Source organism: Rhinolophus ferrumequinum, chromosome 7 (assembly GCF_004115265.2).
Source record: "Rhinolophus ferrumequinum isolate MPI-CBG mRhiFer1 chromosome 7, mRhiFer1_v1.p, whole genome shotgun sequence".
Classification (NCBI taxonomy): domain Eukaryota; kingdom Metazoa; phylum Chordata; class Mammalia; order Chiroptera; family Rhinolophidae; genus Rhinolophus; species Rhinolophus ferrumequinum.
Window position 1 is genome coordinate 59394110 of NC_046290.1, and position 23268 is coordinate 59417377.

The 23268-nt window shown below is 33.9% G+C and overlaps 1 protein-coding gene across 1 annotated transcript in view; it reads left to right on the forward strand.

The window, feature by feature from the left end:
• ADGRV1 (adhesion G protein-coupled receptor V1) overlaps window positions 1–23268 on the forward strand; it is a 503549-nt gene that overhangs the window by 43031 nt on the left and 437250 nt on the right. The window contains exons 5-15 of the mRNA XM_033111093.1: window positions 2004–2108; window positions 4269–4382; window positions 6264–6829; window positions 7186–7456; window positions 7829–8158; window positions 13058–13234; window positions 15186–15409; window positions 20485–20611; window positions 20727–20912; window positions 21677–21857; window positions 22599–22762. Of these exons, the coding sequence (XP_032966984.1) occupies window positions 2004–2108; window positions 4269–4382; window positions 6264–6829; window positions 7186–7456; window positions 7829–8158; window positions 13058–13234; window positions 15186–15409; window positions 20485–20611; window positions 20727–20912; window positions 21677–21857; window positions 22599–22762 (2445 nt within the window). The remainder of the gene's footprint in view (window positions 1–2003; window positions 2109–4268; window positions 4383–6263; window positions 6830–7185; window positions 7457–7828; window positions 8159–13057; window positions 13235–15185; window positions 15410–20484; window positions 20612–20726; window positions 20913–21676; window positions 21858–22598; window positions 22763–23268) is intronic.

Sequence of the window (23268 nt, forward strand, 5' to 3'; positions counted from 1 at the left end):
GAGACATTTTTTTAATGTACACTATATCATTTACAGAAATTATTTTAATTAGCCAATTATTTCTATTTGACTGTTAGGAAATTATTAGTTATTTATGACGCAGGCTCCCTCACTTGCTTTATTTCCCTCCCTACTGCCTTTCCTCTACACTTATCCCCAACCTCATATTGATTTGTTTAAAGGATTCTTTTTCTTTATGAAAGTGAACATACTTAAAAATCCTCTTTATTTACAAGACTACAGAAATGTTGAGTTATAAGAACTTCCTTCGGGACAACAAATGGAAACATAGTTCAAAAGAGAAATATTTTCACAGTAAATAAAAATCACCATAAATTACCCATCGAATAGCTGGCTTGCTTCTCCTCATTTGAAAGGTGTTTCCACTTGAGACTGGTAAATATATAACAGGCTCCGACTTTGTCCCCAAAGGTCCACATATGTTAATTAATGGGAGGTTGAGGTTACTTAGTATGTACCACCTCTCCAATGTCCAAGAGAAAATTTCAGCCATTGTCAACTCAAGATCGGGTATTTTCCTGGAGAATAAAAGGATCCCAAGGTGGCATTAAGAGAATCACCTGAGTCTCTGTAGATGGAAGCCACCATAAAACAAAAGGCAAAACTGTATTTCAATAGCCTTTTCCTTAGTTCTCTCACCTCGCCAATACTGAGATGAATGATGGACTTTGAAGGTGTCTTTTAGTAACTAGTGTGAAATACAGGCAGATTTGCTGTCCAAATACAGACTTGGCTTGCTGTGATAACACAAGTTCCTGTCAATGTCTTTATGCCCCCAAAATAAAAGTAAAAAGGGATGGGAGTAGTTATTAATTACTTTCCAATTTCTCCCTCTCCTGCAGTCTATAAAAATGTTGTAGAATCCTAGAACAGGGCAAAAACACTAGTGGTGAGAATTTCAGGAGGCTGAGAGCCTAAAGGAACTCCATACCAACTAACTTGGCAACTTGAGTGAGGGAACACATGTGGAATATCAGGAAAACGTGGTTCCAGCACCAAATCCAGAGTCAGTGGGGAAATGTAGTATCGTGGTGACACTGTATTCTTAACATTCAATTCTGCTTCAGTAGAACAGGGTACCCAGGAGAACTGAAAATCCACCACCCACCAGAAGTCCACCTTTTTAGTTTTGACATTATATATCTTAGCCTCTCAGAATGAATCTTAATCTCTAGCTTCAGTTCCAGGTCCCCGACTGTTAAGATCTCAGTAATGCCAGACAGCTTCTGACTGGGCAGCTGCCCTGCATGATTAGAATTACACTACGTAACAGTTGAGCTCACCATAGTTGCTAAATAGGTTGGCTTTGTTTCCTGATCTGGATGATTACTGATGATGAAGATAACACTAATGATGATAAGCCAACCTTTACTGAGCCCTTAACTACCATGTTCCCCCGAAAATAAGGCCTAGCCGGACCATCAGCTCTAATACGTCTTTTGGAGCAAAAATTAATATAAGACCCACACCAGCACATTTCCACATTGGAAGTCCTGGCTCTTTCTTCCCCTCAATGATCAGAACCTGAAAGAGTCATTAACAGTTGTCTGCTTTTCCATGGTGAGCTGACTGACGAGGAGAGGATAGTGGTTGGGGGCAAGGCCAAATGGTGGTTCCAGTGAGCTGCCCTGGTCTCGAGGCACAACTCATTTCTGTGACCTGGGTTCCTGTGAGCATTGGAGTTTCTCAGTGTTCGACTAGATAACCTTTAAGATTTCTCAGCAGAACAGCTAGTTGATGGTAGAACCAGGACAAGAACCTACATCTTTTGCCTGACTAGTTTCATGCTCCCTTTACACTACTACTTTTAACCTTGTAAGTGCTTTTATTAGCTACAGTTGATTAATGCTAGGAAATACCATATTCTTAAGAGTACAATGCGGATTGATTTGTTTGTGGAAATGTAGTATTTCTAAGGTAACAGTTGGCACCACCTCTTACCGCTTATTGATCAGTGTCTGATTGTCTCTTCTTCCCAATAGCCTTTCTCAATCACAGTGAGTGAGCCTAGGGGCAGAAATGAATCTGTGCCTGTTACTCTCATCAGAGAAAAAGGAACCTATGGAATGGTCACTGTGACTTTTGAGGTAAGTTTATTTTGAAATCATTTTAAATGATAACACTTTAGAGTTCATACCAGATGGCTACAATTTGAAAAATAAGGTCCTTTGTATGATAAATGTGACCCTTAATAAAAATGAAATAAAAGTAACTACTTTCATTATCTGACTAGTTTCACAGTTAATTTAAAAATGTTTTCCTTGCTTTTGCGTATGTATACTGTGCTTACATGGAACACAATATATCATTTTAGGTACAGACTAATAATCAACCACTACTACTACTACTACTACTACTACAACGTCAATTCCATAAAATTCATAGAACCTTTATGATACATCTTTTCAAGGATATAAATTTTCAAAATGCTGGTGTGTTACTTAGGCTTATATAAAATTATTTAATATGTAGTCTTTCCACATTTGCATTCCCCATTTCTAAAAATACACGTACTAGATGGTGTTAACAGCAGTCACACTCCACCGAGGAGGTTCATAGATGTTATAGCATTTGACATAAGAGAGACAGGCTGTGGGTGAGGTGCATGTCTTAGGGTGCTAGCTGTAACCATTCCATTTTATTGCTTACTGATCCCATGCTTACCATTGTGTTACCATTTTGTTGTTCTATGAGATGCATATATAAATCTCCAACTAATTTTTGTGTTTCATAAAGATGCTGAACATGATCATATGCTATTTTCAAACATTAAAACATTGCACAATTCTGACACCAGTATCTATCTTAATTATTAATTATAATATCAGTAGAATGGATAATTGGATTTATGTAACATAATTCTACTCGAGCTCTTGGGGACCTACCTCATATGATGGTTACATTAATTACATAAGAAAATAAAATCACATAAGGCAGGAATGCATGAAAAACATAGTAAACAGTAATTAAATATGCAGTAGCCTTGCAAGTTCTTTACAGGAATCCTTAAGCAATATTTCATGTATTTAGGAAAATGCACTTAGATAATACACTTTTGAAAATATATTTGATAAGAAATATGGGAAAAATTGGAAAAAAAAATTGTCTGTAGGAAAGAGAAGGAAATAATCATTAGTTATAGTGTTTTCACCTTCACTATGAATGTCTGAAGTTATTTTACTGGGTCTTGAGCCTTTTCTCTTTTTATTAGTTTCAGGTGTATAAAACAATGTACTAGTGAAACATTTATACCCCTCACAAAGTGATAACCCTCCTCCCCCAATCTACTACCCCTCTGATGTCACATACAATCGTTACAATTCCACTGTCTCTATTCCTTACGCTATACTCCGCTTCCTGTGACTATATATATATGTAAATAAATAAAATTATAGTTGACATTCATTAGAATTCAGCCTCAGGTTCAGGTGTATACTGCAGTGGTCAGGCACCTACACTGAGCCTTCTGTTTTTTTGAAATAGTTACAACTAACATTTGTGGAGCACTTAATATTGCCATATGCTGTTCTAGTGCTTTAGACTGATGCTATTGTCATTGCATATAAACAGCAACTCTTCTCAGCATTCAGTCTCCCGTATGCCCTTTTTCATTTTTCTCCATAATATTTATCATCTGCCATATAACACATTTATGTATCATTTGTTCTCTTTCATTAAATGTAACGTCCTGATCGGTAGGGAGTTTGCCTTGTTCACTACTATATATATCCTCAATACTTAAAAGAGGTCGGACTCAGAGTATGTAATAAATACTTTTCAAAAAGAATGATTTTATTAGATCTTCACATCTAGCCTGTGAAGTGGATATTATTATGCTCTTTTCAAAGATGAGGAAAATGCTGCACAGAATGGTTAAATATCTTGCCCCAAGATTACACAGTCCGTGGTGGAACTGGTATTTGATTCCATTATTTCAGAAAATTTACTAATTTTGTATACCTTCCTCTCAAGAAAAAATATAAGTTTTTTCCCTCAGGTGTAATACAGTGGTTGAGAAAAAAGAGAAAGCTCTTAGAAACCATGTGGTTTAATGTAATTATAGTCAAGATCTATAATTATAGGCCCTGACTGTTAATTACAAGGGGAGACTTTCATACAGGTTAGTATAATTCTTGTAAAACATTTTTAAGTAAACTTCAGATTTTTGTCAGCTGATATCCTAATAATGCTTTTTTTACTCGTGAAATATTTTATATTTATTGATGGCATTGTGTGTTTTTTTGCAGGTAGAAGGTGGCCCTAATCCATCAGAAGAAGATTTGGGTCCAGTTAAAGGAAATATCACATTTCCCCCTGGCAGAGCAAAAGTAGTTTATACCTTGACAGTACTTGATGATGAGGTGGGACAATGTTAAATGTTTAAATGGGACAGGGACTCTGTCTGCATTATAGACATGCTAGAGAACATTATGTCAAGGATTAAATTGTGTTCAGTATTTGAAATTGTTCAAGAACATAGTCATTATGGCAAGTCATACTTTAGCTATAAATTGCTATTTTGGAAGATATCTTGTTAATATTTATGTTATTGAATTTGCTGATGAACCTGAACATAACTGGCAGCCACACGTACTACAGAAATTGAAGCATTTTGTGTAATGACTGATTTTCATTAGTGATTTCAGTTTTGAGCAGGTACAGTCTACTTACCCAGCATACATATTTTACTATAAAAGCAAAGAAATTTCTACTGTAATCGATATTCCTTTGTTTGGATTTTTTAAATGGTCATATTCATAGGAAGGCTTTAGTTAGTTTACATTTCACATTGAAGCTACCAAGGTTTGAGACATATACACAGCTAGTTTAAGTGCTAAGGAAAGAATGAATTTGAACAGTAACGTGCAAGTATATCCTCCATGAGCTAAACAACATAAAAATGACTTTAAAAAAAATCTTATTATTGCCAGGAAAAAATAATTAATAACTGGGTATTCATAACCATCCCTCTACCTTCCTACAAAGAAATCATGAAAAAAAATCACAAAAAGTCCCAAGAAAGGAAAAAAGGTAAATGAATTAGAAGACATTATTAAGAGAGAGTGGTCCTATTGAAAAAAATGTAATATTAAGTAGTAGTGTTAACTCTAGTTCATCTGGTTCTGGGAGCCAACAAAAACTGTTTGTTTTTGGATCCCAGAATATTGAAAAGCATATAATTTAGTGTAATAATTATTGTGTATTCTAATTGTAAACTTAAAAGATCATCTCCTGAGCATCTAGTGTACAGCATAGTATCATCAAAATTATGGTATTGTATACTTGAAAGTTGCTGAGAGTAGATCTTAACATTTTCACCGTAAATACACACACACAGAATTGAATATGTGAGCTGATGGATGTGTTAATTATCTTGAACTTGATAATCATTTGGCAATGTATATGTATATCAAATCATCATGTTGTACTCTTTAATATTTGTCAAGCATTCCTCAATAAAATTGGGGAGAAAAGATCAGTAATCAAGTCATAATATTTTGTTTTTTGAGATACATAGCTTTTCCTCTTACATTGCTATTAATTGAGGTAAAAATATATACTTTTTCACTTTTATTTATAAAATAAAATTTGTAGTGAAGGAAAAGCTCAAATAGCACAGTGGAGGTTATCCCTAGGAATACTGTGCCGTTACCAAAAAAAAAAAAAAAAAAAAAAAGGTTTTAACAAAGTCAACATTTTCCCTAATACTGACTCTCAACAGCTTTTTCTCCAGGGAGGCATGATGTATATTTTGGATATCATATGACTGATATCGTATGCTTAGCTCTTGAATTAGAAACCATTAGAAAGAAAGAATAAATCACAATTGAAAACTAATGATTTGTACGTGATGTTTTATGTAGCTTTCCAGATTCTTAAACGTTATTTGATGTTGAACGGTACTTTTGACCCGACCAACCTGATAAAACTAGTAAGAATATATGTTCATTTTACCATTAAATCTTTAGAGTTACCTGAAGATTGATCATGGTTGAAAGACATTATATCGGTACTTCATTACCTGTTCGTACTATTGCTTTATGAATTTTTCCTTCCCTATCTAAAATACATTATTTACTTTTGGAAAATATTTTAGTAAATATTTGCTATTTGCTCCCTTCAGTTAAAGACTTTTTATTTTATGTATTTATATTGAAACATAGTAACTTTTTACACTTTGGAATTTTTGCAGGTAAATTTTGGCTATTAATGTTTTGCCACTGTTTATATGTCTTTGACAGGTACCAGAAAATGATGAAATATTTTTGATTCGACTGAAAAGTGTAGAAGGAGGAGCTGAGATCAACACCTCTAGGAGCTCAGTTGAGATCATCATTAAGAAAAATGATAGTCCTGTGAGATTCATTCAGAGTGTTTATTTGGTACCTGAAGAAGACCACATACTCATAATTCCAGTGGTTCGGGGAAAAGATGACAATGGAAATCTGATTGGATCTGATGAATATGAAGTTTCGATCAGTTATGTTATTATAACTGGGAATTCAACAACACAGGCCCAGCAAAATTTAGACTTCATTGATCTTCAGCCAAACACAACTATTGTTTTTCCACCTTTTATTCATGAAACACACCTGAAATTTCAGGTAGTTGATGACACCATACCAGAGATTGCTGAATCATTTCACATTATGTTACTAAAAGAGACCTTACAGGGCGATTCTGTGCTATTGAGCCCTTCTATTGTACAAGTCACCATTAAGCCAAATGACAAACCTTATGGAGTCCTCTCATTCAACAGTGTCTTATTTGAAAGGACAGTTATAATTGATGAAGATACAACATCAAGGTATGGTTTATTTTAAACCCATTGCTACAATTATTTTAATATGTTATTTCAAGATTTATGTTTGTGGTGTTGGGCACAATGTTGAACTCTTAAGAGTATATGTCATTTCCTCTATCACGGCCTTGCTATTTTCTTTCTCATTTTGGGAGTGATTTAAATATGCAAGTGAATTCCTATTATGGTAGTTTCCTAAGACACATCCACATATCAATTCCTTCAGATTAAAAACAATCATTCTTTATGTTATGGATTCTGCTTTTACCAGTGTCTGATGGCCAACTTGACAGTGGAAAAGTCGACCCAAGGGGATAGAGTGTATTATATGACTGTATATATTTCTTTTTACAAAATTCTAGATTTGAAGAAATTACGGTGGTTAGAAATGGCGGCACGCATGGGAATGTTTCTGTGAAGTGGGTATTGACACGGAATAGCAGTGATCCCTCGCCGGTAACGGCAGACCTCAGGCCAAGTTCTGGAGTGCTCCATTTTGCACAAGGGCAGATGTTGGCATCAGTTCCACTTACTGTTGTTAACGACGATCTTCCAGAAGAGGCAGAAGCTTATCTACTTCAGATTCTGCCTCATACGATACGAGGAGGTGCAGAAGTGAGCGAACCAGCGGAGGTAGATCTCTTGTTATACTTTCCTGGTGTGACTATTTCTGTCCAATGGAAGAGCCAAAGAATTTGGTTACACAAATCACCTTTATTTTAGTTTGATGTGACAGGGAGAACACTGGAAATGATGGTGGTTTTGCTTGGTCAAGATTGTCCCATCTGTAAATGAAAAGTTTATTCTTAAAAAAATTCTGCAAACTATTAATTATGAAGGTTTTCAAATCTGTTTTTGACTCATCTTTTATTCTAGTATATAAGAAGTGATCATTTTTAGATATGTAAATTAAGATTAAAAATCAGAACAGCCTGGAAAATAAACAATTTGGTAATCTCAGATGTGAGAATTCTGCATTTTAATATTTTATTCCTTTATCCACAGCTTTTGTTCTATATTCAGGATAGTGATGATGTTTATGGCCTACTGACATTTTTTCCTATGGAAAATCAGAAGATTGAAAGCACCCCAGGTGAACGATATTTATCTTTGAGTTTTACAAGACTAGGAGGAACTAAAGGAGATGTGAGGATGTTTTACTCTGCACTTTATATTCCTGCTGGAGCCATGGGCCCTTTGGAAGCAAAAGATGGCATCTTAAATATGTCCAGGAGAAATAACTTCATTTTCCCAGGATATAAAACCCAAGTCACTACAAAATTACCAATAAGAAATGATGCATTTCTTCAAAATGGGGCCCACTTCCTAGTACAGGTAATTTAATGTTTAAACCCAACTTTGTTTAAACTTCATGTGTACTAATCTGTGAGAGAGAGTTAGTTAACCATTCTTTTGCCCTCATTTATAGTTTGGATTCTACTAGTGGTTACTATTAGTTATTTAGGAAGTCCAAAGAGAAACTCTGTGAGCTCCTAACACATATAAGGATGAATAAAACAAGGGTTCTAGTAAAGTTAATATTTTAATCAGGTGATAATAGAAACACATCAGACTTGACATGCGGGTCAGAATATAATGGATGATATAGTGAAGTAACTCACAAACTATTAATGGGAGAGAAATGAGAGAGAGAGAGAGAGAGCTACCATTCTTTTGAGTTGATGTGGGAAAATGTGACGTAGGAATGGGGTTTGTAGGATAAATATGTTTTTCATGATGGATACTGGGGAGAAGGCATTCCAGAAAAAAAGCAATATGAAAAAAAATTGTGTACTGTAGATACTTTTAAATAATGTACTAGAAAATCTGTTTCTTTGTCTATTAACTGTAGATGGCATCTCTGGATTTTCATCTACTTAAGAGTAAAAAGGGCCCCATAACATATTCTTTCATCTTATCTATTTTATTTCTTAACTTTTATTAACATTATTTTTTATTGTTAAAATTTAAAACAACTGCCCTCACTTGATACTAATGTTTTCCATGCATTTGATATTGGTTGGTTCTGAAAATTAGAAAGCTATAAAGGGTGCTTATCAAATTTTGGTAATGTAAATAAATTTAATACAGATTCATATAGTATGAATGGATTGATAAAGAGTGTGTCATCTTATGTCACCATACATTTTGCTAACTGAAATATATATCAAATGAAATTTCATTATTTCATTAATTTTTTTGAATCATGCCGTATTTAAATGTTTTATAATTTTTGCCTAAACTTTGTTTTATGGTGTATTACTGCTTCCTCTAGACTAGAGTTTCTAATCGCCCCTTTCTATATGCCATCCTCGCCACTTTAGATCTTCCATCTGTGTGATGTATGTTGAAGGTTAAGTTTACCTGTATTATCTGCTTTCTATATTTGCTTCACACTTGCTACTTGGTACCGTTTTTACTGAACTTCTGGATTTTCTTTACCTCTTGGTTTTTCCTTCTTAAATTGTGTTTTAGTTATATTGTAGCATATGTGTCCTCAAATACATGTGCAAAAAAGGTAGTACATGGAAATGTAGGCTGATTTCACTAGTTCTCATTTAGGGCAGCATTTCCAAACTTACAAGTTTGCAAGAGCCTATGGGAAATAATACACATAACTTGTCAAGTGGCATTTCAGAATTTAATGGAGGTTTTTATTTTTGTTTTTATTTTTAGTGTCAGCACTCTTTTGCCTTCTCTGCTGTAGGTGTCCTCTGGATTCAGAGCATTCTCATTAATATACATTGTCTCACTTCAGACTGCTAGAAAGAATACCGTAGACTGGGAGGCTTAAACAGCAGACATTTATTTCTAACAGTTCTGGAGGCTGGGAAGTCTGAGGTCAGACTTCTGAGATCAGATTTGGGTGATAGACCTCTTCCTGGTTTGCAGACTGATGTATCCTCGTATTGTGGAGAGAGAAAGGGGAAGTCAGCTTTTGGGTATCTTACCAGGACGCTGATCCCCTCAGAAGTGCTCTACCCTCATGACCTAATTACCTCCCAAAAGCCCCCTCTCCAAATACCTTCACAACTGGGGATTAGGGTTTCAACATGTGAATTCTCAGAGCCTATAAACATTCAATTCAATGCCTATGTTTAAGGTTTGCGTGTTTCTAATATCTCAGTATTCAGTTCTCCCTTCTATCTGTCTCTCATTTTGCATAGGACACGACTCACAGAGAACCAGATTATTAAAACAAGTGGAAAGAATCAAAGATTTGACACTGTTTCTTTTGCTTTCATGGAGGCCTGGGCATCATGGCATTCTTAATAGTTGCAGTAACATGACATGAGTTTGAGAACTAATGATGCAGAAATGTTGATTTTGAGTTGTAGAGAACTTTTCTCTTTCCATTTCAGCTTTCTAATTTATTAGGCTGCCTCAAAACCAGTTTTTACTGTGAATACAGACCCCCTTTATCTATGCCAGAGTTAGTAACATATATATTAAATTTCTGTTGTTTTTAAAATATTCAATATCTGTATCCAAGTAGCTTCAGAGAATCCCTATTTAAACAAAACCTTATTAAGAACCTTCAATGTGTCAGATATTATCCTAGCTCTGTTATTTCAGCATTCTATATGAACATGACAGAATTTATTTTTGACGACACTTGAAAAGTAAGGACACACTTGAAGATGCATGTAACATCTGAATTTTGGTGATCGCGGGTTAGAAATCTGTTTGTACCACTAATTCCAGACGCAGTTCTTTATCTACCTCTGTATTCAGTTAAAAAACAAAGGTCTGACTGTGCAGACAGTTAATTTAACACTTTAGAAAATAAAAAGACATTATTAGTCACTGACAATTTCTTGAGATTCAAAACAGCTGTAGGCTCTGGAAGGCTGGTTAGAATTAGAAGGTTGTGTAGTTTGTGTAGTACATAATGGATGAGCAACTTAAGAATAGGAGGCATCAGACTCTGCATGGAGAGTTGAATGAAACTAAAGAAAGCAGAATCAGACGTGAGCTCCTCATTCTTTAGTAACCCTCTCAGCTAAATACATCAGTCTGAGATACAACTTTTGGCAGGCATGGGGTTACGAATGTGCTGTCCCAGTGGCAAACTGTCTGAAAGCAAAGAACGACTCTTTATGAATGGAGCAGTTTGATTTAGCAGATGCTTAAGGAACCCAGACAAAAAGGCTTGGAGACTAGGAAATAAGCCATGTAAAATTAGCATTTTCCTTTTCATCAGTTCATTTCATAGCCTTCTATATCTTTTTTCTTTATATTTTTCAAAAATATGCTACTTAGAATTCTATAACTCTCTTGATAAACGTAAGATATAACTTATTTTCTTCCTTTCTTTTTAGAAAGTTTTGAAGTAAAAATATATTGAGTTTTTCCCCTTGATGTTTTAAACAGTATTATCAGCTTAGTGCTTTGTGACTATACAGGCCTGAGAGTGTTCATTCACAGACGTGTTTACACATGACCTGTGCATTTTAAAAACATCTTTGCCTCAAAACAATACACACTTTTTATTCACATGTCATTCAAATATATGTATTTTGTTCATTCTTTGTGCTATTTTTGAAGATAAGTATGTATGTATATGGGTATATACCTTTTCTCCATAAAGAATGACTCATACGTATTTTTAACTATCTTTACAATTTATTTATTTTACAAAGTAAATGCCGTATACTAAAGAATCACATTTTTTTTGTTTTATTTGACTTAGGCTATATACCAATATTTGGCACATTAGGTCAGTCTAATTTATGTTTTCTTTGACTCGAATGTTTACAAATACAGAATTACATTTCTCCTGTATATGATTTTCAAAGCAAAGTTATGTGACATTTGAAGAAGGCTTTTATTTTTGCCCTTTGGAATGTATATTGTTGATCAAAAAATGTGAGAATATGTGCAGGATCGGTACTGGTTCTGTCCACTTGTGGAAAACCAACTTAAATCATAAGTTGTGGTTAACACTGTACTGGTGGTTATGCAGTGGCATCATTTCCACATTACAAAGCCTAACAGAGCTTTAAAGAGTGGAAGATCCATAATGTGTCATTAAGTTCAAAATTGGTTTTTAAACTTAAAATCTCTATGCTTTTTTGCAGTCCTATAATGATAATCTATTCCTACACTCAAGTGAGCACTGTGAGGCTCGATAAGTTGGATTTTGAAAAATTAGAATATTAAGATGTTGAAGGTTTGTGATATATCAGAATTCCTACACATCTCAGTTTGTATTACAGGGGTGAATCAACAAATATTTATGATGTAGCTGCTGCTGTTTCAGATATATGTCATGTATTGGGAAAATGATGAGAAGGACACAGACCCACAAGAGTTCTATAGTCTTGTTGGGAAGTGAAAGTTCTGGAACACGCAAAATGATGATAAGCAAGCAATGTGTGAAATTTATAATTAAGTCTAAGTTTCGTGAAAGTAACAGTAGAAGTTCAGAAAGAGAATAAAGAGGGTTGGCGAATCCAAGGAAATCCTCATGGTAGAGAGGGAAATTTAACTGGTCTTTGAGAGTGGGTATATTTTGCACTTGTGAGATGATGAAGGGAAGCCATTATAGATGAGAACACCATGAAAATTACTCTGGTGGTCATGCTTATTAATTAGAGGGACATTGAATTTTATACATGTGTTGCATTTCTTTAAACATAAAGACATGTTAAGTCACATTTGGAGTTTAAATGGTCTTCTGATAGTGAACTTTTTCTGACAGAGAAGGGGAGTGGGTGATTGGAGGTGTAGGCCAGTGGAAGAGTGGAAGAAGACTGGACAACCTTTAAGGTCAAGGTAGTTGAATACAGGCAACAAGAAGGAAAAGCCCTTGATGGTGCTGGTGATGGTGTTGGGGAGGGGACATGGAACAGAGATAGTCATTACTATTTTGGACATTTTATCTGTAAGGTGTCTGTGTGACATGTCATATTTAATGGCAGTTGGTTATAAAGTTTTGGAATTTGAAGGAAAGATCCAGAGATTATAAGGGAGAGGGTATAAAGTTATAAGATAAAGGGCTTAGAAAGAACCCTGTGGGGTAATAATAATTGGGGAGCAGAAGGAGCTCAAGAAGCCGGTGCAGGAGGTTGAAACAGGATGGAGAATGAAGAAGGAGAATGAAGTTGCTAAGTTATTGGTGGCCTTTATCCATGTTTAATTTGTTGCCCCATGCAGTTAAGACTTAAAAATTTTTTTTTTTCAAATTTCTGTTCTTTCATATTTTTTTTTGTTTTGTTTTGTTTATTATAGTTGGAAACTGTGGAGTTGGTGAACATCATACCGCCAATCGCACCTATAAGTCCTAGATTTGGGGAAATCCGAAATATTTCTTTGGTGGTTACTCCAGATATTGCAAATGGAGAAATTGGCTTTCTTAGCAGTCTTCCAATCATTTTGCATGAACAAGAAGATTTCTCTGCTGAAGTGGTAAGTAGGCTTTTTCTTATTGATGGGGCCTAATGAGTGTGAGATAATGTACAGACACTTTTGTTTTTTGTAGGGTTAGCATACTGAGTAAACAGAAAAGCTTCATGAAAAGCTTCACCATTTATAGTAAACCTTCAGTGTGTAATTTGACATTAGTAACTGATGAGTGTATGATTTTCCATCATCTTTTGCCGTATCCTATAAAATAAAATTAGAATTTTAGTTGCTCACAACAGAAGCAGTATATTTGTGGCTGCTTTTGGATAATGCTATGACATTTGATAGAGTGAGCCAAACAAAATTTTTATTTTATTGCCCAAGTCATATGTATCACAGGTAGCTTTGACCCATTCCATTTCTGAGCATTCCTCAAGCTTGCCTTGGGCAGGACTGGGGTGGCTGCTTTGCATCCTGTGTTTGTTTGGGGAGATGATGGTGGTAGAGTTGTGGAATGCCTAATTTTAGGATTTTTATATATGTGGGTAAATTATTGCATATATACACATATACACGCACATACACATATAAAAGCATGCTCACATATAGCACCCTTCCCGTACCCCACCCTGGTTGGATTTTCTTGCCCTTATCTCTGACCTTCAGCCTTCCCATTCCTTGAGCCATAGTCTGTCCCTAAGATCTTCCCCAAGTCTCTCACACTTAAATTTTATTTAAATTGGTTTGGGGTTCAGATCAGGAATGAGGGGAGCTGTTTTGATATTAAAGCCTCATGTCAAAATATGGTGACCACAGCTTACTTTGTTTGTATACTTGATTCTATATGAGAAGCTCCAGTTTTCAGTATGGTTTTGACTTTTTATATTTTTCTTAATACACTGTCTCCTTCTAAAAAGTAAAAAAAAACAAAGCAAACCAAAAAAAAAAAAAATCACATACACAAAAATAAAGCATTTAGCTTGTTCTTAAAGAGTAGATTTTTTTTTTTTTGGTCATATAAAGCTGTAAATTTACCATTTCATATTTTTCTCTTAAAGGAAATGAGCTTTGGGGGAAAGTTTTGGGCTCCATGAACCTTTCTTTATTCCTTCCTTCCTGGGAAACAGCAGAAAGAATGGGAGTTTCCCTTTGTTCTCTTTGTCCCATCTACAGCCTGGTCCATGCCCACTCCCTCTTGTGATTCAAAGGTCCAATATTTGTTAATTTTTCTGTCTTCCCTAAGAATCTTACTTTACTCTCTAGTCTCCAGCCCTGACCTTTGCTAGCTGAATTAGCAGAATGGTTAGTGAGGGAAATATCTTCCTTTTGTATTTTTTTTCAAAATGGGCTGTGTTAAAGGGCAAGGAACAAAGAGGATACCTTTTTTTAGGACCTTAAAAAGAATAGCATATCTACCATTAAGTATTCATTTATATTCTTTGAAAACACTTCATCATGATTAATAGTCTCCTTTTATTTTTTATATATATATGTATGTATGTATAATACTGCACTTAAATAAAACTATCAAATACAATTAGTTTCAGAATTATTACAGTAGACTCCATTTACTTAGCTCATCCCAAGGAAAGGTACTCTAATCCTCACTACCAACTTGCAAAACAGGGAACCACTAACTTCATTTCACACGTGGAAATTGAGGTCAGAAAGTTTAAGTAACTTGCCCAAGGTAACCCAGAGCTACGAAATGAGCATCTGATTTTGTTTGTACTGTATTTATTGTATTGGTTAGAAACATGTTTTACTGTTACTTATTATTTTTGTTAGCAAATACTAACAAAAATAGTTCTATTTAAAATTATACTCAAGCTTAAAGAGAAGGCATGTTGAAATGTGATTTCAATGTCATTTAATAGTTCACTTTGCTATGCAGAGTACACATATTCATTTCATAACATGTGAGCTCAATCACTGAAAAGCTTATGTAATTGTGAGTACATATTTCAGAAGAAATTGTTCTTTTTTTTTGTTTTTGTTTTTTTCTTTTTATAAGGTATACATTCCCATACATCGGGATGGAACTGATGGCCAGGCTACTGTCTACTGGAGTTTGAAGCCCTCTGGCTTTAATTCAAAAGCTGTGACCCTGGATGATATAGGTCCCTTTAATGGCTCTGTTGTATTTTTATCTGGGCAAAGTGACACAACAATCAACATTACTATCCATCCTGATGACATACCGGAAATGAATGAGATGGTAACACTTTCTCTAGACAGGTAATAACCCATTTAGGTAATGTTTAGTAACATTTATGGGTTTGAGTAATCTGAAATAGTTTTGTTTTTTTGTTTTAGTTCTTTTCTCCTTACCATGTAAAAAGAAAAAAACTAAGTAGATAATATTATGGTAGCCTTCTGACTTTTCTGTTGTTTTTTGATGGCTTCTGGTTAGACTATGAGTAATATGATATCATGAAATTTTATCCTGCTGTTCATTGTGTGGGAAAGATTTCATAAGGAATTCATGGAAGCTTTCAGATATATCTTAGGTATAGCTGATATGTTGCTATATTAAAAAAGTAGGCAGTAACAAATCTAAAATGTTAGGTTAAGCAAACTGCTCTGCTGGCTTCTTTTTCAACAGGGAAGAGGATTATGTCTTTTTTGAGTGAGTAAAAAGAAAGTGCGAATCTTCATATAATGAAATCCTCTTTTTTTCATGGAGTTTAAGCCTTAAGTAATACTTATTTTCCAAAGAATCAAAAATAATACGATGCAAGTGTTATTTATTTTTTTTTTTTAGTAATAATAAGGATTTCCTTAACTTTTCTCAATGGGTAATTTATATTAAGAAAATACCACAATTTATCGAGAGATTTTTTTCAGTAATGCTTAAAAATCCTTTTTAAAAATGAAACAAATACTGATCAATTGATATTAATTATTATTATTTTTTTTGATGTTAACTATTTTTTTAAAAACATAATAAAGCTTATTTACTATAGGTCTCTTTATATTGAAGTTGATAACTTTTAAGTTAGTATGACTTGAGGGCTTTGAAAAATTCATATTTTAGAAACAGTAAATTGACAGACAAATTTAATAGGCATTATTTTGTACTACATTAATCAAGACTATAGTAGTAATTATTTTTATAACCTCTAGCCTTCTCTATATTTTACTATCAGCTTCTTCTAGGATTCTCTTTGTAGGTGTTTTATGTAAACACATTTCGTAAACCTGATGAGTAATTGTTTTTTGTTTTTATGTGAAAGGAAAATACAGAATGTAGGGACAAATCTGTTGAATGTCCGCTGTTCATTTTCTTTGCTTTCAGAACCATATTATACTTACTTCCTTTCTTATATAAAAAGTAAAACAACAACCACAAAGCAAGCAAGCAAAAGCCAAATGCAACACATTATTATCTAAATAACTTATGGTTTTAATATATATATATATTATATTATGATTTTAATAATATATATATTAATTCTTAAGGAAAGGTATTTCATATGATGAAAAAAATGAGTGAAACGTAATGAAATATAAACTGAATATTATTTTTTTTCACTTATGAGTTTGAGGACTTATTAGCTCATTGTGTAATCTTAAAAAAAAAAAGGAAACAGCAAATATAAACTAAAGGTGTAGCAATCCACATAAACTTTGTTAGCTCACCTGAGAGTTTCTGCTTTGAACCGAATGTTTGAAGAATGATTTAAAGTATATCTCTGCAAGTTCATAGTGACTACTCTTCATATTCTTTTAAAATAGTCATTTTAACCTTTCAAATCAGGTAAACCTTTCAAATTAATTAAATAATTTTAAGTGTTTTTTTTTTTCTTTTTTTTCTTTCTTCCTCGCTCCTGTGGGTAAAAACAGTGCACAAGGACGTGCAAATAGTAGGGAGGAGAATTTCAGAAATTAATGGTTCCTCTTTTTTCAAATAGAGGATATTAGTTCAAATTTATACTAAAATGTTTTAATTCAATTAGTAACTAATACATACTTGCATTATCTGTTATGCATGAATAAGAATGAGGAAATTACATTTGAGTGTTCTAAGATATATTTAGTTAAATAAATGTGAGAATAAAATCTATGATTTGAAATAACGTATTTTATCAAAACCTACGTCTCAAGTTTGCAAATTTTCAACAAAACTAAAATGAAAGAAGGAATGAATGAATGCTAGTGTGATTAAATATAATATTGTAACAAAAATAATTAACACTTTATGGTGATAGAGTTTACTGTTTTACTGTCAAATGAAATGCAAATTCCCTATATTTCAACTAAATATAGACAAAATAGCCCTGCTATTGAACAGTTTAAATGCTTTTAATATCATACTAGTTAAAAATATTTTATTGTTTAGATTTCCCAAAATCAGCAATAATTTCATTATTCATGTTTATTTGAGGAAACAATTGATATATGTGGTATATAACCCCTTATTTATAGATAGTATCATTTGACTTTAAAAATGAAGCAATAGGTCTATATATTTTGACATGTGTTTATCATTGCTGTTTGAAAATGCACTGCATTGGGGATTTGGAAAAGTATTCAGATTTCCTGATATAAAGTTACACATATATTTAAGTAATATTTGTCATACTTAAAAGATATAATCATATGGCTTCTTGAGTATATTCCTGTGCACATGATGAAAGGTATATTTTTCTCTGCTGTAGAGTTTTTATTTTTTTGAAACAGAACTGGCCTTAGCTCTCAGGATGGATGTTTTTATTTTTATTATTTTAATCCTAACTAAAGCTACTAAATAACTATAGGTCAGGCTGAATGAAATTTGCTTAGCTGTTGTGGTTTAGTGAGCATGCAGAATGATTGGCAGGCCCCAGCGACTTGGAGCAGGCCTGGAAAGGAATGTCTTTAATGGGTCTTGCGTGTTGGCTGGCCATGGGGTCATCTCCCCTAAATGGGAACTGCTGAACTTCTTGCTAGCATTTGTCAATAGCAATGAACCCCGTGTGCAGAGTTCCAAGAAGATGGACATTACTAGCTTGTGGCCTGGCGGAGATGGAGGGGGAGGGGGAAAAAGACCTTCTTTAGCTCTATTTTTACCCTTCCATTCTAAGTTTCTAGCAGCATTAGTGAGATTTTGGCAAATTGTGTCTCTGTCTCCTTTTTCCCCCCTCATGCTTCTTTGTGTGTTGACAGAGTAGAAACAGAAAGGTTTGTCGTGTATTTTGGGTAAGTGTACAAGATAAGTGCCTTGTTTTTTGCTGATTCACCGTTTTGTTTTGCAAGCCATTATTTTGGATAAGGCTGCCATCTGCATGACCATAGATCTTGAGAAATTTTGCTTGTCAACTTGCCTGTGCATGATTTGTGTGTAGTTTTACTTTTTAATGATAAGGGGAGTGTATGTGGAGTTTTTTTCCTAGGAGTTTTAAATTATGAATGCATTTAAGATATCTGATAAAAAAGTTGGCCAATTAATGTATTTATGAGTTTGGAGAAATTTAAAATTTTAACTTTCCTTATAGTTTACACATAACATAGGGAACAATTACTGTGCTTTGCTTGTAAAATTCTTACCTAACATCTCTGTAAATCTTGTAGTTTAACAGAGAATTCATAATCAAAACTCTCATCTCTTCCATTGTTTGCATCCAAGTAATTTCTGCCTACATTTTCTCAGTTGTATAAAGAACTTAATTTCTTTTTTTACCTTTTTACGTAAGGGTAGCATATTTCAAGAAAGTATAAGAATAAATTTATATGTTTAATGCTCAGAATGGATTTTTATATTTTGTATTCTGATCCAGTTTTTTTTTTTTTTTTTTTTTTTTTTTGGTCTCCTAGCTTATGTGGACATAGGCATTTTTTTTTTTTTTTTTTAAGATTTTATTGGGGAAGGGGAATAGGACTTTATTGGGGAACAGTGTGTACTTCCAGGACTTTTTTCCAAGTCAAGTTGTCCTTTCAATCTTAGTTGTGGAGGGTGCCGTTCAGCTTCAAATTGTCCTTTCAGTCTTAGTTGTGGAGGGCGCAGCTCAGCTCCAGGTCCAGTTGCCGTTGCTAGTTGCAGGGGGCACTGCCCACCATCCCTTGCGAGACTCGAGGAATTGAACTGATGATAACCTTGTGGTTGAGAGCCCACTGGCCCATGTGGGAATCGAATTGGCAGCCTTCGGAATTAGGCGCATGGAGCTCTAACCACCTGAGCCACTGGGCCGGCCCCCGACATAGGCATTTTTAATTAATAAAAATACTGATGTAAATGAAATACAGGCAAATTTACTATGAAAATCATATGAGTGCATTAACAATATAACAAATAACTGGCCTGTTATTTGGACTAATCCTTCTGTGGCCACTAGTATGCTATGTAGATGTTGGTTGCCAGGTTTCCAAAAGCTAGGGGTGGATGTTAATTCTGATTCTATTACAGAAGAAGTGAGCTGCCCTTTCTACATATTAATTGTGGCTTCATTGTGATTTTGGGGTCTGATCATGAGTACTTTTCGGTTCAATAGAAAGTGACGTTTGGAAAGATTTAGAGCAGTTTGCAGGATTAAGAATTCTCAAGGAACATGCAGGCTTTTAAACTCTCAGAGCCTGTAGTCCCATTCCCTTTGATCATTCTAATTATACACTGAACACAAAAACCAGGAGCAGGCAAACAAATTTTGTGTTAATATTGTCTTTTAAGATATATATAGGAATTGTTATAACATGTCATTCATATGAGATCCATTCTCTTCCATTTTTATATATCCCACATTTTCTTTTATAAAAAAAAAATGCAAGAGGATAAAATTGAGGTGAATAGAAACATATGAAAGGTCACAAAATATTTCTAAAATCTAAACAGTTTTATTTTCTATTAGTATGGCTTTAGTCCACATAGTTATCCAACTTTTACTCAGTTAGTATAATCTTATGTAATGAGTTTTTTTTAATTCAAGTTTACGTAAAGTTAAAACAATTTTAGTTAAAAACATTTTCTAAGTACATATTATAAATCAGATTTTTCTAAAACTGGAAGTAAATCTAAATTTGGTACTTTATAAAAATAAAGTGTATTTACAAGCTTTGGTTACTGTATTCATGTATTCTATACATATGCAATGTTTGGTTTCAGTAGTCAAATGTAAAGAATATAATGGATTCAGAAATAGAAGTTCTTCCATTAACGTTTTGAGTAAAACTGTTTTTATCTTCAGTGATTTTAATACACTTAAATTCGATGTAAGGTTTAACTCCTAATAACCTTCATAGTCATTATCTGAAAGTGTTGTAAATATTGCCGAGAAGCCTGCGAAATTCAGAAGTAAGCTATAGGTAGCGGGTGCCTTTTCCCCCTCTGACTTCTCCAGGGTCAGTGTGGAAAATCAAGTGCTGAAATCTGGGTATACCAGCCGTGATCTAATTATTTTGGAAAATGATGATCCTGGGGGAATTTTTGAATTTTCTCCTGTTTCCAGAGGACCATATATTATAAATGTAAGTTGAAAGAAATTTCAATTTATTCTGTACTCATAGCTTCAGAAGACTCTTACAGGATTTGAACTTGCGTGTGTGTGTGTGGTTTTCTTTCTTTCTTTTATTTTTTTTTAAGGAAGGAGACTCTGTAGAGCTCCACATCATTCGATCTAGGGGAGCTCTAGTTAAACAGTTTCTACACTACTGGGTAGAGCCAAGAGACAGCAATGAATTCTATGGAAACACAGGCGTATTAGAATTTAAACCTGGGGAAAGAGAGATCATAATCACCTTGCTAACAAGATTGGATGGGATACCAGAGGTATGGGATTTTATTTTTAACTTGTGCTTTTGTAAAGTTAATAGTATCTAGTAATAGTATACTGTAAATATGTTGAATATTGACAAGGAGACACATGGAAAGGTAGTGGGCAAGAAAGGATTGAATAGTACTTGCGCTTGGAAAAGAAGAAAGCAAGCTTGAAAAACAAAGTAAGGCATTCAAATTTGAATTATGTATGTTTTCCCTACATAAAGAAATACCAAACAATGTGAAATTTTTAGTGTGTGATCAGTTTTCATCTCCTTTTAGCTCTATGTTACGTCTTATTCTACGTAATCTGCATTGACTGAACTTTTAATAATATGGTTTAGAACTGAAGAAGTTTTTCTTAAAATTACTTTTGTAAAGACAATGAATTTGAGTTTTATATTAATGGAACAAGGCATAATTCCAATATATTTACGTACTAGTGTATATGTGTCTTTTTAATTTAATTTTATTTACCCACGTTATTTTAAATGACTACATCATGAGTGGTAAGGGTCAGTCTTATTATTTAGAGTAGTGTCATGGCTTATCTTTTCCCTTTTTTCATAATGTATATTTATATCTGGTGTCTCTCTTAATTGATAGGAGAATGTTAAAAAAAATTTTAAGGAATTATTCAACTCTTTCATCCTTTGAGTTATGTGTTTCTGAAAAAATTGACTGTATTAACATTCTTGAATATATATTTTTTATTTGCTCTGAAAACTTTGTAATTCCAACTTTGTATTTTTCCTAATTTGACATGTTCGTTTTAGTTGGATGAACACTATTGGGTGGTCCTCAGCAGCCATGGTGAACGGGAAAGCAAGTTGGGAAGTGCTACCATTGTCAATATAACAATTCTAAAAAATGATGATCCTCATGGGATTATAGAATTTGTTTCTGATGGTCTAATTGTCACGATAAGTGAAAGTAAAGGGGACAATACCGATAGTGGTAATTTATTTTGCTTCTTATATTCTATTACTGTTTACTATAGAGGAAATTAATCATTTAAAAATTATTTAGCAAATAGTTATTTTTAGTTGTCCACTTGTTTTAGAAATTACATGTAGTGTAGAAATTGGTGTTGTTTTTTTTAAAATCTTATTTCATTTGCTGTTTTTATTTCTCACATAGTATTTTTATTTCTCACATAGATGATACTGGTGACATGATTTCTATTTTGATTTCAATTAACCATATGCTGTGAGATTCAAATGCTCAAGAATGAGTTGAGTCAAATAGGAAAAACTTTAAAACAAAGTGTAACTGCTAGAGAACTATTGCAGTGGCCTGAAATGAGTAGTTTATTTTCAGAGCAATATCTTTCTGAGTAAGAAAATCACTTTTGAGTGTGCGGCTTCCTCTAGATGCCTTTAGCAAATATCTTTATAAGACTTTGTGATAGGTGTATCTAATTAGTCACCATTCTGTTTCCTGTGCTGAGTGACTTAAAATCCCAAACTGTGATAACAAAGATCAAGTCCATTTATTTGATCAGTTGTATGTCTACAGAAGGAGGACTAGGCTAATGCATTTTTGTATGTACCTTGGAGGCTGTGCTAAGCAAATACTTGCTTTTTATTAAAAAGATGTCTTATTTTTTTACTTTTGCTTGTTTGAGCAATTTCTTTACTCATTTTAAATTTGTTTAATATATATTCATATTTATATTATGCCATTTGTATTTCATAGCTGTTTATGGTGTAATGAGAAATGGAGGCAACTTTGGTGATGTTAGTGTATCGTGGGTGGTTAGTCCAGACTTCACACAAGATGTATTTCCCGTCCAAGGAACTATTTTCTTTGGAGATCAAGAATTTTCCAAAAATATCACCATTTACTCCCTTCAAGATGAGGTAAATGTTGCATATATAACTCTCTTTACTTGTTGTCATTGCTTAATTATTGTTTTTTATTAAATAATTAAACATCTGGTAATATATTTTGTTGTGAATATATTGATAAAGAACTCAGGTATGATAATGCCTGACTATAAGATAGAAGAGAAATATTATTTTTGGCTTTTCTGAAGGCATTTTCAGCTCTTAGAACTGAGAGTGACCAGTAACACTGCATAGGTGTCAAATGTCAGGGATCCAGTTGAGAGAGAGGTGGAGTGCTTGCCTTGTGCTTCAGCCCTTTGAAAACAAGGGTGCCCTCTACCAAGTATCCTACACGTATGATACACTCTCAGAATCAGGATCTTGGACCAGATGGATCATGGATTCAATGTGTTGTTCATCTTACTGATAGTGGAGAGGAAGAGCTCAGTAACAGAGGGAGTAGACCTTTCTGAGGGGAGCTGTGCTTCAAATAGCTATGGAAGCCTGTATCCTTTCCTGCAAACTTGTCACTCAAGAGA